General features: G+C 61.7%; 1 protein-coding gene across 1 annotated transcript; it reads left to right on the top strand.

The window, feature by feature from the left end:
* The first annotated feature begins 3,144 nt into the window (after positions 1–3,144).
* Positions 3,145–17,088, top strand: ITM2C (integral membrane protein 2C). Its single transcript, XM_028509862.2, has 6 exons — positions 3,145–3,917; positions 11,517–11,657; positions 13,615–13,803; positions 14,820–14,930; positions 15,265–15,415; positions 15,900–17,088. The coding sequence occupies exons 1-6, from the start codon at positions 3,786–3,788 to the stop codon at positions 15,989–15,991; spliced, it is 816 nt and encodes a 271-aa protein (XP_028365663.1). The 5' UTR covers positions 3,145–3,785; the 3' UTR covers positions 15,992–17,088.
* Positions 17,089–17,421: the final 333 nt, after the last annotated feature.

The raw sequence follows: 17,421 nt of genomic DNA, 5'->3' as shown, positions 1-17,421 counted from the left end.
CGAGCCAGAGAAAGTCCTCTGCTTTCAAGGGATCGTGGGATCACTCAGACAATCCAGAATACTCTCCCGAATTTTAAGGTTCATAAGCTTAATAACTTTTGTAAAGTTCCTTTCACTGTGCAAGGTTACAGACTCACAGGTTCCAAAGATGAGAGCACGGATATCTAGGGGTGGGGTTGGGGGGGGAGCTGGTGGGAGGAGGGAGGAGGCATTGTGCCTGCCTAGCACATGAGAAAATGCCAAAATCAAAGAGGAAAAACACAGACTGTTAAGCAGAGTTTCTCAACCTCGACACAATTGAAATTTGAGACCAGATAATCCTTTGCTGTGGGCACTGTCCTGTGCCTTGTAGGGTGGTCAGCAGCAGCTCTGGCTTCTCACCACTAGAGGCCAGTAGCACCCACCAGGCCCTGAAAGCCAAGTTGTGGCAGACGTTGCTGCCTACAGGTCAAAATCACCCCTAGCTGAGAATACTCACACTCACGCTCACACACACACACTCACACACACACACTGTTGTCCCAGTTCTGGGGGAGACACAGCACACACATATTCATATACACAGTAAAAAATATTGGAGGCAATATAACAAAAGTACTGATAGCAGGTTTTGTGGGCATTCTCATAATATTCTATTTTCTTTATCCTTTTCAAGTTTGAATAGCTGTTACTTTTAAGCATTATTTTGCCAAGCGATTTCTCCCCCAATAGATTTCCAAACCTGAAATCTGTCTTTATTCTTAGAAGTTCTACTTGCTGGCACTTCACTGTTCCTCCAATGTCCCCTTGAATTCTTGTGTCTCTATTCATAACGAACATTATTATGTTTCTGTCACTTGTCAGATTTTTGCGTTGGAGTATCTAGTCTACGCCTGAAGGTAACTGAAGCAGCAACAGGACGAGCTGTCCCTTTAGTTTGAAAGAACCACCCAGCTAAGTGGTCGGCCGTTCAGAGCCGTTGTTTGAGGTAATTGCTTGAGAACTCTTTTAAGTAATTTCCTTGATTATAGGGCATGATGATTTTCTATTTCTTCTTCAGTCCGTTTTGGCCGTTTATACTTTTCCATAAAATCATCCACTTTGGAATATTCATATTTATTAGATGGGACTGTATATAATACATTGTCATTTATAATATCCACCTTATATATATTTACATCTTCTTTCTCCTATTAATATTTTCTCTCCTATTTATTAGATTTGTCAGAGATGTGCCTCTTTCTCCTGATTTTTCAGAGGAACTGTCGCTTCCATTTCTTCATTGTAGTTTTCAGGTGCAGCCATTAGGGATACAGCCTGGGAGGTCCCCAAACATTTGAAGAAGGAGCCCCCCACGGGACCCAGCAGTCCCACTCCTGGGCACACCACAGGCAAAGCAAGTGAAGCCCGTGTCTTGAAAAGACGGGTACAGTCCCACGATCATTGCAGCGTTGTCTTCTGTGGCCAAGAAGGGCCAAGGAGGTGGCCCTTCTCCAGCAGCACCTGAGCGGGCCCTGGGACCAGGGAGAAGAGCAGGAGGCGCTCTTCGTGTGGGCAAAAGGACAGAGGACACGGACTGGATGTGGCCGAAATGCCAGGACAAGGGCACCCAGCCCGGCTCGCTCCTCCCCCACCCAGTAGGCCTCCCATGCCTCCCTGTCCCTGTCCCCCATCCATACCCTTTCTTTCCAGCTCCCGCCTAGATCTGGCATCTTCCACAGGGCCTTGGCTGCTCTCCCTGGCCCCCAAGTTCACTCTGCTGTTCTTCTCACCTGAACCCACAAAACTGAGTGTGTGGTGCTAGCCTCGCGCTGCCTCCAGGAGCCCCGTGGGCTATTGACTGGTGATACTGCATTCCCCCAGCTCTAAGACTGAGTATTGTAAGACACACGGTGGCTTTAGGTGTAAGGGGGAAAATCACTCCTAATCTTAACCATAAAAAACTCTTGATTGCAGAGATGTTAAGATATGAAAAACTGAGCCCTGGCTGGCGTAGCTCCGTGGATTGAGCTTGGGCTGCGGACCAAAGTGTCGCAAGTTCGATTCCCAGCCAGGGCACATGCCTGGGTTGCAGGCCACGGCTCCCAGCTACCACACATTGATGTTTCTCTCTCTCTTTTTCCCTCCCTTCCTTCTCTAAAAGTAAATAAATAAAATCTTTTAAAAAAAAGATATGAAAAACTGTGCGTCTTAGAACCCATGGCCTGAGGATCCTCGGGCATCGATTGGCCAGAGCAGGAGGTCTGTGTGGGCTGGAAACCCCAGGAGCCCTCAAGGCCCGTCTCGGAAGTCTGCAAAGTCAGACCTACGTTTGCAATAACACTAAGATCTAATTTCCTTTTTCAGTCTTTTTCTCTCGTTAGTGGAATTTTCTAGAAGCAACACGACATACAGTGGCATTCCGTTGACAGCTGATGAATGAGGGGTTCTTTTGTGTTTTAAGTTTTTCTGAGTTTTATTTCTACTTAGTCAATGTTGCTAGGCATACCTCCCAAATCAAAGCTCTTGGAGGCCGTGAGACCAGGAAGTTTAGGAATCACTGCAGTAGGACGTGGGCCTGGCGCTTGGCTGGTGCGGGGCCCAAGGCCAAGGCTCAGGAAAGGCGCACACGGAAAGCACACACAGTGCCGAGGGTGCACCAGGTAGGGGGACTTAACCCAGGCCGGAACGTCCAGGGAAGGCCTCCCGGAGAAGGTATGTCCGTGTGCAAACCTCAGGAACACGGGTGCTTCAGGCAGATGGCCCTGCCTTGCCCACCGGGGATCTGCCCCCTGCTGGCTCCGTGACCTGGGTTTAGTCCTTGTGTCTGGCACCAGCACAGCGCACCAGGAGGTCCCAGGGGCTGGGATGAAAATGGGAGGAGAGAATGCACAGGAGAGAATTTGGCAGATGGAGGGATGAACGCAACCAGGCCCTTGGTTGCTGGGTCTTGGGCTTTCTGCCACGTGCTTGGCACACAGGGTCACTCAGAAAACCCAATACCCCTGATGCTTTGCAGGAGCAGAGTCTCAACTGGAAACCAAGCCTAAGGACAGCTGCCCTGTGGCCCTTCCCACCACACTTTGCAGGCTGCCTTCATTCCTCTACTCCCAGCATCCTCTGCGTGCATCCCAGGGACCCTCGGCAGGGTTCCGAGGAGACGAAGGATGAAGGAAAAAGGACTGGAGGTGTGGATGAACGCAAGATGCAGGATGCAGGCAAGCAGTTGCCTGGCCTTGAAGCCTCCTCCCAGGGCCCGGGACCCGGGAGAAACCGGAGCAGGGCGCGAGGAGCGGGAACAGTGGAGGCTCTGAGTGTCCCAAGAGGAGGGTGTGAAGTGGCGTGGGCGGGGAGTCAGCCTGGGAACTTGCCTAGCAAACACAGTTTTAATGGACTGTGTGTGCTGGGGACTCTGGTCTTGGAGAGGGAGCTGAAAGGGATAAAGCTTGGAAGAGCTCTGAGCCCATGCCTGGATGGATGGATGGATGGATGGATGGGTGGATGGATGGATGATGGATGATGGATGACGGAGTGGGGGAACGAGTGAATGAGTGAACCGTAGTCCTCCCCAGGTTGGAGCCCCATGCCCGGTAGGGGTCACTGCTCGCCCAGCGGGCGGGAAGGGGGCGCAGGCGCAGCGGGCGCCAAGGCACCCCCCTGTTGGGGGCGGTGGCGTGGGGGCTGGAGGTGGGGTTAGAGAAAGGGACGCGAGCGGGATCCAAACTTCCGGTGCCTGCAGAGTGCGGAGCGCGGCTGCACCGAGAGGCTGCACCAGCTGAGGCTGCACCGGCAGAGCCTGCAGGGCGGACCCGCGGCCCGGAGCAGCCATGGTGAAGATCAGCTTCCAGCCCGCCGTGGCCGGCGTAAAGGGCGACAAGGCCGACAAGGCTTCGGCCTCGGCCTCGGCCGCGGCCCCGGCGACCGGCCCGGCTGCTGAGATCCTGCTGACGCCGGCTCGGGTGAGAGGGGTCGGGGACTCCGGCGGGGGGACCAAGCACGCCTCGTTGGCTCCGGGGACTGCCGAGACGCCCCGGGGCTGCGGAGCCGGGATGGGAGTCGGGCACGGTCTTCCACCCAAAACTGGAGAGAGGGCTTGGGTCCTAAAACGGCAGCCGAACCCCGAAGTCCAGTGTGTGGGAGGTGGGGGGTCAGAGTCGCTGGCCCTTAAGTGGGGAAGCGCTCAAGGGCTTTTCCAAAAGTATAGGGGCTCTAGGAGCCTAACCCCCAAGTAGTGGGAGGGGGCTGGGCCGAAGAAGTTCGAGGAACATTGGTGGTGGGGGGGGCGGGGGTTGCGTCTGGTTCCAATCAAGGGGGAGGGCCCGAGAGCCGAGTCCCCAGGTGGGGGAGGGGAGGAAGGTTGAACGTAGTTTCTCCAAAGTGGGGCGGTGGGTCGTGATGGGCGGGGAAGGGCCGGAAACGGGGTTGGGGAGGCTGGTGCCAACGTTGGGAGAAGGACTATTGATTTCACCCCAGACGGGGGGCCGCCTGGGGCGGAGCATGCGCTGCTGCTCTGTACCTGGACTGGAGGCTCAGAAAGTGGTGAAAGATGAAGTGGAAATAAACCACAACCCTCCCGGTCACACGTCCGGGGTCCGGGGTTCGGGGTTCAAGGTTCCAGGTTCGGGGTTTTGAGGCTGAGTGCCCGGATTTCACTCACTCGGTGTCCCCTCCCTCTTCCTCTCCTGGCTCACGCTCAGGCTGCCCCCTACACCCGCGGGGAGGCTCCCCCAGTGCGCGGGTGTCCTCCTGCTTCCTGGGCGCGCTTTGTGCTGGCCGGCCTCGGTGCACACCGCCCCCCCCCCCCCGCCGGCGCCCTCCCCCCACCTCCCGCTGCCAGGCGCCTGGGGAGAGAAGGCATTTCCGCCGTGGAAAACTGAGCGGCGTGAAGTCTGACCGGGGAAGGGCCCGGAGGGGACAGGACGCGTGGCGCGGGCAGGGAGGTGATGGGGGGGAAGAGCTGCCAGCCAGGCTTTCCAGTGTCTGCGCAGTGTCGCCCACGACGGTCTTGGGGAGCACCAAGGGCCCCCAGCCCCCATCGAGACAGGACTTCGAAGAAAAGTCTTTGTCCACTTCCTCCCTCTCCCTGAGGCTAGCTTCTGAGGACTCTTCCTCAGCGCGGAGACCCTTCCTGAGTTTAGGGCTCGGATACACCTCGCGACCCCCCCAACTCCCACCCCCGGGTATGACAGGACCTGCAGGGGAACACCAGTGCCCTGCAAGAGGGGGCTCCGGAGAGGGGCCTAAGACACTGGTGTTGCATCCTGAGTGCGTCAGGCGAGAAGCCTGGGTGACCTCCCCTGCCCTGCTGTGGTCACCGCAGCATCAGCGACCGGCTGTGGGGAGGAGCGGGGGGGGGGGGGGGGGGGGGGGGTTGCTGTGAGCCCCCACCAGAGCAGCGCCATGTTTATCTGATACTTGGATGGGGGAGGGGCGCTCCGTATTTAAACATTGGTCTGCAGCTTTATAAGTTTGCAAGGGGCGCTTCTCAAGCCTCCTTCCCCCCTCTGCTCAGTCTTGGAGAGTGCAGGGATGGGGCGGGTGGGGGCCAAGGCAGCCTTCTTGCTCCTGTTCCCAGCTGCCTGGCCTGGACAACAGGCCCCTGCCTCAGAGAGCTGTGGGTTCAGGCAGGAGGGAGGGCCAGCCGGGCAACAGGAAGATGTACTCCCGCTCCACGGGGAGGTCCACCAAATCTTGCAGGAGCGGCACATTCTCCAGGAGCAGCTTGCCGATGGCGTCGGGTGGGCGGGGTGGCAGTGCCAGCGGCACCTTGGCAGTAACTGACACGCAGCCTCTGGCTCCCAAATCAAGCACCGTCTCTTCCTCCGCACCCAGCGTGAGATGGAAAAACCCCCACCTTCCTGGAGCTGTTTGCACTGGCCTGCAGCCTGCCCAGCAAACCTCTGCCCCAGCCCTTGCTGGGCAGGGTCCCCTCAGGGGGGCCCAGGAGGAGGATGAAGAGCCTACACCTTTAGCACAACTGTGCATGTTAGTGAACTTTTATACCTGCTGAGGCCCGAGGGGACGCCGCAGGGGCTTGGGTGTTCCCTCTTGGCTCTGTGGGAATCAGGGTCTTGGGAGAAGTTTACTTCTGCAAGCCTCTTGGGACCTCCCTCGCCTGGCCAGTGGGCACATTTCCCACGCCCAGTGTCCGGGGAGTGAGCACAGCCGGCCCCGGCATTCACAGATGCAGCGAAGGACAGAGTGTCAGCCGTGTCCTGGGGCCCCGAAGGAGAGGCCGGTGGGACAGGCAGGCCGATTGGGAGGCCCCGGGAGCTGCTTCATCAGGACAGAGCGTTTGGGTTTTGTGCCGCTTTGGTGGGGATGCAGAGGAAAGTGTATTAGGAGGTCTCTTTTGGCTGGGGGTGACTCTGGACCCCTTCCTGCTTCCTGAACTGGACTGGGCAGTAAGATTCAGAGCCGAGGAAGGGACCACAGGAGGGACAGATCAGTCTGAGGTTGCCTCCCCGAGGTGAGCCACCCTCTGGCCGCGGCGCTGAGATGCTGACCTGTGTGCAGGCCGGGGCCCGGGGGAGGCCTCGGCAGCGGCACCCTGAGAAGCGGGCTCCCCCTGCTTCTGAGCAGAAACCAAAGCACAAGGAGGATTTTTGTCCCCAGACCTGTGCTCCTGGGAGGAAGTGCCTCAATGCCCCAGGAAGGGCTGGGGGTGGGGGCCCCCCTGGGCCTCCGGCTGCTGCCCACTCTCCCCTAGTGGGGGCTCTGCCTCCGACACAATGAGCAGCCTGCGCGGATGGGGAGGAAGCGCACCCTCTTCGCACCTTCTGGCCACGTTGTTCTTCACGGGGGGGGGGGGGGGAGCCGTGGGGGCCCAGGAGGGGGATTAAACTGACGCCTCTAGGAGACAGGTGCATGTCAGTGAACTGGGCCAGCCCTGGACCTCTCGGCCCCGTCCCCTCTCCCACAGTCTGCCTGTGTCCACCCGTAGATGCACGCTCAGGAGTGGGCCTGTGGGGGCCCGGCCCAGCCTGGGGGCTGCGAGGGGAAGGAAACCTGTTCCCTACGTCATGTCCTCCCGGAGCTGTAATTTTCGCTTTGGCTTCTGCCTTTGATTAATGGCCCCTGTGTCACTGCCTCCCCAGCCTGCATACCTGAGAATCAGATTTCACCTTGTGTGCCCTGGCCTCAGGCCCTTGGCAGGGGGGAGCTGGGTCTCCCACGAGGTTGGGGGAGGGTCTGTGCCAGCCAGAAAGGGTGGATCGGGCCAGACTTGGAGTCCTCCCGCCCCTTGCTCCAATACCCACAGGCCCCCCAGGGCCGGCCGGGATGAAAGGACCTTCTTGACAAGGCAGCACTCGGCTGGCCCTCTGACAGTGTGGGGGACTTGGGGCTGCCCGACTCCTGGCCCGCCCGGGGCCTTCCCAGAGGGGCTCTGTCAGCTACGGCGTTTCTGCTTTCTTTTCCACTCCTCCGTGCCTGGCCTTGCATGTTCAAGGCTGTCTGCACAGTGCCAGGGAGAACGAGTCTTTCTTAGTGACAAAAAAGAAAAAGAAAAACATCTATGGTGAAATCACAGGGCCTGTCGGAGCTCTCTCTGCCCCAGGAGCTCCCCGAGCAGCTCCCCCAGCAGCCGCGTCCTTGGAGCCTCCCCCTGACGGGGCCGAATGGACGAGAGAGCCCGCCCAGACCGGCCGGGCAGAGCCGAGGGCTGCGCAGGAGTGCCCTCTGGGGTCCCCCCCCTTCTCCTCGCCCGCCTGCACCTGGGTGCTGCTGGGCCACATGACAGGAAACGGAGTTCCACTCATGCAAAGTCGAAGTGGGGTTCCAGGGTTGGCAAAGTCGGGCGGGAGTCCCCGCGGACATGCACCCCGCCGATGTCTGTCCACCTGAACAGAGGTCTGCGTGCCGTGCTGCGGGGGCTGGTGGGGGGTGGTTGGGGCTGAGGGTGGCTGCCTGTTCTCCCCACGCCCTGTCAGGCCTTTTCTCCCTCGCACACACGAACACTGACACACACGCACGCTGGCGCCCTTGCCTCTGTGATCTGCAATCTAGGAAAGAAAGAGGCCGGGGAGGGGAGGGCAGGCCCCTCGCCGCCAGCCGAGGGTCCTGGCCCGCAGTGAGTGGAGTCTGGGTCCCAGGCACCCTCCTCGTGCAGCCTGCAACTGTAGCTGAAGCCGCTTGCTGTTAATTTGGATGCTGTCACCGAGGGGGTGCAGCTGGGGCGCCGAGGGGGTCTGCTAAGTTTCTGCACCGTTTGGCCCAGTTCCCCAACCCTTTCGGCCCTGGCTTTGCTAAATCAGATAATGAGCAGCGCTGTGGGGCTGCGGGAAGGCGGAGGCCCAGGCCCCTCTCGGGGGTGGGGGGGGGCCCCACAGGGCTGGCTCACGTGCCCCACAAGAGTACACAGCCAGGCACTTTGCTCAGAAAGCCCAGTTGCCATGGAAACAGTATGCAATATTTCCCTGCGTTCTAAGTAGAAGCCCCCAGATGCCTGGCTGTGGGTAATGGCTTCCCGTGTTGGGGTGGGGGGGCTGCGTTTTCCTGGGGTCTCCAGCGGGACAGAGGATGCAGCTTGGGGGCTTCCAGGGGCTTCCAGAAGCAGGCCCCGGGCCGTCTTGCTGAATGAGCCGGGCAGCCAGGGATCCCCAAGGGCGAGGCCCCAGGTCGTGGCCCAGGCTAACTGCACTCCCCAGGGCCCCTGTCCAGCTGCTAGTGCCCAGTGTCAGGGGCCTATGGAGAACAGGCCGGGGCTCTGGAGCCGGAGCCTCCGTCTCACCTGTGCCGTGCGGAGCCTGGGGGGCAGTTACAGGGCTGGGGCAGGACTCGGCCTCCCCACCTCCACCCCCCACCCCCCCAACCCGGTGTGGGCCCTTTTCGTTGGGAATGGGGGATGTCAGTGGTTTCCCCTCTGCCTCGTGACGGCCTCTGGTTCCGCTTTTTCTTCCAACCGCCGCTGGGCCGAAATGCTTCCACGGGTTTGGCCCCTGCAGGCTGGAGAAGGGTGGGGCGGGGTGGGGAGCAGGGTGTGAACCCTGGGTGTGCCCCGGCGGATGCCCACGGAGGTATTTGTCCACTGCACATCTAGGAAAGGTGGGGGATTCCCCAACCTCCACAGTGACCCCCACAGAGACATGCGAGGGCGCAGGGCAGAGTCAGGGGCGCTGGCTGGAGGCTGTGCCCTCCTCCACCAGCCCTCACGGTCAGTGAGGCCGCGTAAGCCCCACCCTCTCTGTCCTCTGTGCTGTCTGAGCGCCTCTCCCCACCTCCCTCTCCCCTCGGAAACTCCTGACCCAGCCAGAAGCAGAAAGGCGGCTCTGTCGGGCCTCACCTTGACCATGTACTTTGGGGGCCAGGCCCTCGCAGCCCAAGGCAGGGACTGTGTTGCTGGTTTCTTAGGCAGTTCTCCCAAGCTTGCCTCTCCGGTTTTCCTGCTGGGAGGCACGTGAGCCTGACCCCCTCCCCCCACACGTAGCCTGCACAGCTGCGCCCGTGGTTGGTGGTGGCCCGAAAAAGGAAGAGTTTGGCTGATAAAGATCTGCTGTGTTCACATAGCCCTCTGTCCTTTACCAAGGGCTTTCAGGTTCTTCTGTCGCCTGTCGTCCCCCTCAAATCCCCCTCAGGACAAAACCCTGTGAGGAGGGGGCCTGGGTGTGCCCTTTGCACCGGGGACCCAGCCCAGCAGGGGGAGGGGCGGCTGCCCCCGTGGGGCCTAGGGCCCTTCTCAGCCCTGTGGCCCCAGAAGGGCAGGGCTCACAGCTGGTACCGGTGGCCCGGCCTGCCTGCCGTCTGGGTGGGTCCGCCTCCCTTAGGACCCGCTCCCAACCTCGGGAACCCCTGCGGTGGCTGGTTCCTTGTGAGCAGCTGGCAGAGCTTGGCTCTGGAGCCGCCCACCTGCACCGCCCGTGGGAGCCCACGGGGAAGTGGGAGCCCTCACTCGGGGCCATGTGGGCAGCGGCCAAGTGTCCTGCGGCTGAGGTTGGTGCCTGCGGGGGAGAACAGCAGGGTGCCGAGGAGATGCCAGCCAGGGGGGTGGATAACACAGACTTCCTTCTCACTTCTCGGGTCTTAATCCCAGGACCCCAAGCTGCAGGGCCGGGGTGGGGGGCAGCCCCAGGCCTGCAGCGGGTTAGACCTCTGGCTCCGACCGGGGAGCTCCTTGGAGCACCAGCTGGGGTGGTGCGGAGCAGGGCGCGTAGGGGCACCTCTCTGTGCTGTGTCTCACCCTGTGGCCGAGGTGGCCTGGTGATGGATGTGCCCAGGGAGTGGGGGGGGCCCTCCAGGCCTTTACTGCCATCCCCAGGCAGGGAGGCATCAGCCCTCTGATGAGACCCCCCCATCCCGTGAGGCCTGAGCCGTACCCTCAGTGTGTGCTGAGCTGGGGGCCGAGGTTGGGGGGACCCGAGGGGCATGGCAGGCTGTGAGCCCCATCCCTGCCAGACGATCTCCTGTGCCGAGAGAGATGGGTCTGTCCTGGGGAACTTGGACCTGAACTGTGTCCCCAGCCTCCTGCCACCTGCACAGGGTGAAGGGAGGCGCAGGGAAGGCCTGGGCTCTGGGCTGCAGCTCCCACCTCTCCCCCCCACTGGCCCAGGTCTGAGAGGGTGGGGTGGGCAGGGGTCCTTGGTACCGCCTCTGCCTCACCCTGGCTGTCTCTGGACCCAGTGGAGGAGGGGTGGGATGGTGCCTGGCTGCTCTGCGGCATCACAGGGTGGTAAGGGCGACAGGCGTGAAGATGGGAGATGACCGAGGTCACACAGCTGGTTGAGAGACCAGTCACCAGGCCTCTCCATCCCAGTAAAGCTGTCTGTGTCCCTTCGTCCCCCACCCAGACACCCGTGGCCCTGCAGCTCCTGCCCCAAGCCCGAGGCTGGCTCCCACACAGGGTTCCACCAGGAGCTTCCTGCTCTGGCCTCCCTGGTGGCCACTGCTGCCACCACAGCCACGTCTCCCTCCTGGCACAAGTCCCCCTGGCTTCCGGGAACCTCCGGACCTCGCCCTGCAGGCTCTGCTTCTGACAGCCTGCCCTATGCTGCCAGCAGGGCCTGTGCGAGGCGTGGGCCTCGGGCCCAGTGCTGCCCGGCGGGACCAAGACAGGCGCCAGGTCCCCGTGGGCCTCCTGGAGCCCCGCCCCATCCATCAGCGGCCCCTCCCTCCCGCTGCCCCCATTCCAGGGTGCCCTGTGGGCTCCCGACTTCAGGGGGATCTTGTCACCCCCACTTCAAACGCCCCCTTGGCTCCCTGCTGCCCAGAGCACCCCAATTCCTACGGGTAGCTAGGCCTGGCCCAGTCACTAAGGCTACGTCTGTGCCTCCGTCTGTGTTTGAAAGAATATGCTGTGGTCACAGCTGCTCTCTCGACGGGGCCTCACGGCTCAGGGAACTCCACGTGCACCTGCTGAGCCCCTGCAGATCATTTCATGTGGTTTCGTGGGGGGTCTCGGGCTCTGCGTGCGGAGGAAGCTGGGGAGAGCCGGAGGCATCCCTCCCTCCCTGACCCTAAGGTTCCCTCCCAGCCAGCAGCGTGGGGTCCCACTTCGGGAAAGGGGCGGGAGGGTTCCGGGGCGCGGGACCCCCACCTCGCTGACCCTGCCCTGCTGTCCGCAGGAGGAGCGGCCCCCCTACCACCGCCACAAGAAGGGGGGCTCCGTGGGCAGCGTGTGCTACCTGTCAATGGGCATGGTCGTGCTGCTCATGGGCCTGGTGTTCGCCTCCGTGTACATCTACAGATACTTCTTCCTCGCCCAGGTGAGGCCGGGCCGGGGGAGGGGGAGCGTGTTCTAGGAGGCAGAGAGGGAACTGGGCGCGTTCTCAGCGGGTGTGGGCGGTGACAGGGGAGGGCCGTGGGTACGGTCGAGAGCCAGGGGCTGGGGGTTTGTGAGGAGGGGCAGCAGGAAGCCCTGGACCTGCCATCCTCCCTGGGGCCTCCTCGGCCTTAGGCCCTGGGGGCCCTAACTCCCACAGACACTGGACGAGGGTCCTCGCCCACTTCATCAGACACACTGAGGTCGTCAGGAAGGTCTCCCAGGAGCACAGTCCACAGGGGGGGTAGCAAGGGTAGGAATCTGGGCCCGTGGGGCCCGCAGCCCCTTCCCACAGTGTCACCCTGGGCCTCGACCACCAGAGACTCCGATGGTCCAGCGGAAGTCGGAGCCCTGCGATCCCTCCCGAGTCCGAACCTCGTGCCTGTGGGTCAGGCTTTCGGGGATTCCATTTCGCCTTTGGTTGTTGGGTTATTAAAACGAGACGGGCGGAGGGTGGGTTTTTGCAGACGGACCTACCCCCACCTCCTGTGAAGGAGGAGGGGCGGGCCGCGGCCACGCCCCCGGCCCTCCGCCCCGCGGCCGGTCTGGGCAGGAAGCCGGGCCCAGAGCCCTGTTCGTGACCACGGCGATCTTGCGCTCAGCCCAGACCAGGGAGGGGGGCAGAGCCCCCCCACGTTCTCAGAACTGAAAGTGGTTCAATGAAAGGTAGCTCAAAAGGAGAACCGTAAGGGCAGCGGGGGATCTCGGAGGGACCAGAAGGCTGAGGATTGCCAGTCATTCATGACCCAGGCGACCTCCCCCAACCCCCACACATGGGGCCTCTCCCTTGTTGTCATCCCCGTTTTCCCACGGTGGAAATTACTGAGGAGTTTCTGTTCCCTGGGACTTTCCCCCTGGAACCTGCTGACCTTTCTCCTGTCCCTCCTGCCCGCCCCTCCCCCTCGGCCTGCTCTCCACTTGCTCCTGCATTTCACTCCCCTGTGGCCACAGCCCTTCCCTTGACCCACTCACTCCGGCTTCTGGCCCCCTCTGTTCCCTGCCCCCACTCTCACCCCAGGGTGCCCCACCTGCCGCAATTCCCAGGGACCGGGGCACCTCCCAGCAGCCTCTGGGTCTGGGCCCTGGGCCCGTGGGATTCGTGTGTGATCCTGGGAGCTTGCAGAGGGACAACGGGGGGGTCCTGCCCATTTCAGGCTGGCAGCCTGGGCACAGATGGAGGAGCCCCCTGAGGAGTACAAGTGGGTCTACTGGTCTACCCGGCCACTCACATGGCCTTGGTCAAGTCAAACCGCCTCCTTTCCCTTACTGATGGAGCGATTACACCAGCCACTCGATAGAGGATGTGGCGTTTGTCAAGGTTTCTCATGAGGCCTGGGGCCCAGGGAAGGTGGGCGGGGCTGTGGGAGGCTGGACACCAGCTCTGATCACAAGGAGCTGCCTCTCAGCTCCTCCCCCCACCTTTCCCCCAAGGCATGGGGGGGGCCTCACAGCAGGGGCAGGAAAGAGGGGTGAGTGCCCTGTGGTGGCAGCAGTGGGGGCCGCCCCCCACCCCCAGGGCCCAGCTTGTCCTGTCCAAGCTCCCATGTTTGCCCCTGAGGACCCTCCCAACAACCTCGGGGGCTCCCCCTCAGGTGCCCCCATTTCCCAAGCACAGACTCGTGGACTCGGAAGTCAGAAGAAGTCTGAGGGAGCACCTCGTTTTACAGATGGGGAGACTGAGGCCCAGAGAGGTTGTCCCCCCAGGCAGTGCCAGTGCCAGTGCCAGCCCCCCCTCTCTGACTCCCCACGTTTCTCATTTTCTCTGCCCGGGAAATGTGCCTCACAGCCCCACCCTTCCCGCGTCCCCAGGCCCTCGGAGCACGAGGCGGCAGGGCAGGCGGCAGCGGCTGTGCCGAGGGCGCCGCGTGACCAGTCCGTGTCTCTCTCCCCGCCTCACGCAGCTGGCCCGAGACAACTTCTTCCACTGCGGCGTCTTCTACGAGGACTCGCTGTCCTCCCAGGCCCACACGCGCATGGAGCTGGAGGAGGACGTGAAGATTTACCTGGAAGACAACTACGAGCGCATCAACGTGCCCGTGCCCCAGTTTGGGGGCGGCGACCCCGCCGACATCATCCACGACTTCCAGCGGGTGAGGCCGGGAAGAGGGCGGGGCCGGCAGGGGAGAGGGCGGCCCCGGGACCCTCAGCCCCCTCCCACCTGAGTCAGGAGAAGGAACAGGCGCAAAGGGAGAATGCGGTCCCTTGTACATCCTGGACTGCACACAGAGTTACGTCAACGGCCAGGGCTTAGCTTGGTCGAGGTTTTAAAGGCGTTGCTTTTGTTGTACAGGCTGGGGCAAAAGTCAGCTTACTGTTGTGACAACACAAAACACAGTCAGTCCTCATATTTTTTTTTTTTTAAGATTTATTTATTTATTTATAGAGAGGGAAGGGGGGGAGAGAGAGAGAGAGAGAGAGAGAAACATCAATGTGCGGTTGCTGGGGGCCGTGGCCTGCAACCCAGGCATGTGCCCTGGCTGGGAATCAAACCTGGGACACTTTGGTTCCCAGCCCGCACTCCATCCACTGAGCTACGCCAGCCAGGGCTTCAGTCCTTATATTATTGCTCATTAACTGTCATATTACTTTTCGTGCAAACAACGCCAACGTCTGCCCCGCCTGTGCGGGGAAGCGGCCGTCACTGAATGTGACCTGGCCCTGGTATTTCTTGCCCGTGCCGCACAGCTGCGGACGCCGGCTGTCCTGGGTCAGGCCCGTGCCCCTTTCTATTGGAGCACCCCTGTGTCAGCGTTTTATCGGGGTGTGCGCGCCACAAAGAGGCCTGGGCTGGGCGCTTCTCGCTGCGGGGCTGCAGAGAGAGACCTCACGGCTTTGATGACATGCGCAGTGGGGGCGTTGCCGTGTTCAGCTCTGTAGCCCCACAGGGAGGACCCCTGGGACACCCACGGCGTTTAGCAGTTGGTGTCTTTCATCTAGTCAGTGGAACCCCCTAGGAACCCGGGCTATAGCAGAGGGGCAGAAAGAGGGAGGGCCGGAGTGTTCAGGGTGGTGGGGGCTCCTGCCTTCTCAGCCAGAGGCCTCTCACAGCCCCGCCTGGGCCAGGCCCTCACCCTCAGGGCCTGACGTGACCCCTCCCCCTTCCCAGGGTCTGACCGCCTACCATGACATCTCCCTGGACAAGTGCTACGTCATCGAGCTCAACACCACCATCGTGCTGCCTCCCCGCAACTTCTGGGAGCTCCTCATGAATGTGAAGGTGAGCGGCGGTCTCAGCCGCATCTTCTCCACGCCCCAGCCCACGCCCCAGTGGCCGTGCAGGGAGAAGCCAGACTGCCACGCACAGGATGCAGGATTCGGGGCAGTGCAGGTGTCTGTACCTGGCACAGCAGGAAGTGCTTGGGGACATTAGGGGGCCAAGCTATGCGGCCTCTGCAGGAGGGAGGGGGGCATGTGTGCGTCTCAGCGTCAGGGGGGACACAGCTCAAGTGAGCAGAAGGGTGGTGACAGGGGAGTGGGCGGTGAGCTCGTGGAGACCGCAGGTGGGGAGCCCCAGGTGCTGACGACCGGCACTGGGGCCACCTGCTTTGCAGAGAGGGACCTACCTGCCACAGACGTACATCATCCAGGAGGAGATGGTGGTCACAGAGCACGTCAGCGACAAGGAGGCCCTGGGCTCCTTCATCCACCACCTGTGCAACGGGAAGGACACCTACCGGCTGCGGCGCCGGGCCACCCGGAGGCGTGAGTGGGGGCCCCTGCCCCGGTCTCCGGACCACAGCCGCCCCCAGCAGTGCCTGGCCCGGAGCTGGAGACCCGCGGTCAGAGAGAGCTCAGAGCTCAGATCACAGCGGCGCTGGCAGCCAATGTTAACTGATCACTTAACCATGTGCCGTGCACCATTTTATACTCTTTATGTCCTTAAAAAGTGTACGTTATCATCATCACCATCATTATTGCTGCCCCTTCTAAAGGTGAGGAAACTGAGGCACAGAGAGGTTAATCAGCACCTCTGACGCCACACAGCAGGCGGAAGGCAGAGCCCGGTCTTCTGAGCTCTCAGCCTTCCCACTGCGCTGCCTCCGGGTGAACCTGGGTTGGTTTTCCTGGGCGCCCTTCCGCCCCCGGCTCTGAGGTCCCGCGCAGGCTCTGAAGCCGGTGGCTGTTGCAGCCGAGCCAGGCCTGGGCCGGGACACGGGCCTCACTGGGATTTCTCTGTCCCCTCCAGGGATCAGCAAGCGTGGGGCCAAGCGCTGCAACGCCATCCGCCACTTCGAGAACACCTTCGTGGTGGAGACGCTCATCTGCGGGGCCGCGTGAGGCCTCCCTCCGCCCCGCCCGCCGGTCCCGCCCTGCCTCTCCTCTTTCGTCTTCCTGCCACTCTCTGCCCCGCCCCCTGCCCCTCTTAGCTTGTACTTTGGATGCTGTTCCATAGATGTGACACGTCTCCCGTTCCTGCCCAGCCCTGCCCGCCTGCCTGTACCAGAGCCGAGACCTCTCGAGGCCCTCACCTCTGCTGACATCCGGGCCTGGGGGACAGAGAGGGCGCCCCAGGGTGGTTTCTGTGACCGCTGTCTTGACGTTGGCTCCTCGGGGGCCCGGCCCACAGCTGCACTGGCAGCCCACGGGAAGGAGTGGATTCAGGGGACGGGCACATGGGTGTCCTGGGGGAGGGGACTGGGTGGGGGAGGGGCGTGGAGTGGGGATCAGAACTGTCTGCACCGTCGGGAAAGTCCCGTAGACGTTTTCTCGGGATGGCACGCTTCCTCCTGGGTGCCCGTTCCCAGGCCCGGCTGAGAATGGGAAGTGTGCCCAGAGCACAAGGGAAGGTGGCCGTCCTGGGGGGTCTCCCAGGGCTCCCAACGGTGCCTTCAGCCCACCAGAGGGAGCTGGAGCGTGGGGGTGGGGATGAGTTCATCAAGCACAATCGTTTTCTGAGTGGAACCAAAGAGGGAGGAGCCAGGGCCCCCAGCGCTGGCCCCCCAGGAGCACAAGCGGAGTCCCACGGGCCGCGGTGGAACGGGCGGCCCAGGAGAGCTGCGTCCCCCCCAGTCGGGCGGAGCCCCTGCCGAGTAGGCGGGGCTTCTTCCTCTGAGCTAGAGCCGTTTTAGAGGGTGGTGTGGGGGGGAAGGAGAGCCGCCTGGTACTTGCACACCCTGCCTCCTCTCTGTTCTGAACTTCCTCTGCTTTGGGGGGATGCACCCTTTTTCCTTTGCCTCCTCACTTTTGCATGTTTTTACTGACCATTCGATATGCTACCCGTTCTGAGCCCCGAGCCCTGACGAGGAGGAGGGCTTGGGCGCCTCCAGTGGGCCCAGGTGCTCCTGGAGGCAAAACTCTGAAACGCTTTGTATATTTTCTCAATTAGATCTCTTTTCAGAAGTGTCTGTAGAATAATAAAAATCTTTGACTTCTGACTCTGACTTGGCAGTGGCGGGTGAGGGAGGGGACACCCTATCCTGTGAATGCTTCTTTGAGCCGTGGCGGGGGGTCGGGGAGCGGACAGGAGAAGCCAGCAGGCCTTGGCATCCGACCCCGGCAGAGGTGTGCCTGCTCCCTGGTCCAATCGAGGACTGGGGGGTGCCCCCTCAGGAGCCGGCAGACTCTGAGTTGACAGGTGAGGGAGAAGGAAAGGGATCCTAGAGCTTACCCAACTTGCCCAAGGTCATGGGGCTCTTAGGTGCCGACAGACTGCCCCAAGGGCGGGGGGGGTCATACACGGAAGATGACATCACTGCTGCTCGTCCTTA

This window comes from Phyllostomus discolor, chromosome 4, assembly GCF_004126475.2.
Source record: "Phyllostomus discolor isolate MPI-MPIP mPhyDis1 chromosome 4, mPhyDis1.pri.v3, whole genome shotgun sequence".
Taxonomy (NCBI): Eukaryota; Metazoa; Chordata; class Mammalia; order Chiroptera; family Phyllostomidae; genus Phyllostomus; species Phyllostomus discolor.
The sequence above is the reverse complement of the archived record's forward strand: the minus strand, read 5'-3'. Positions and strand labels throughout refer to the sequence as shown.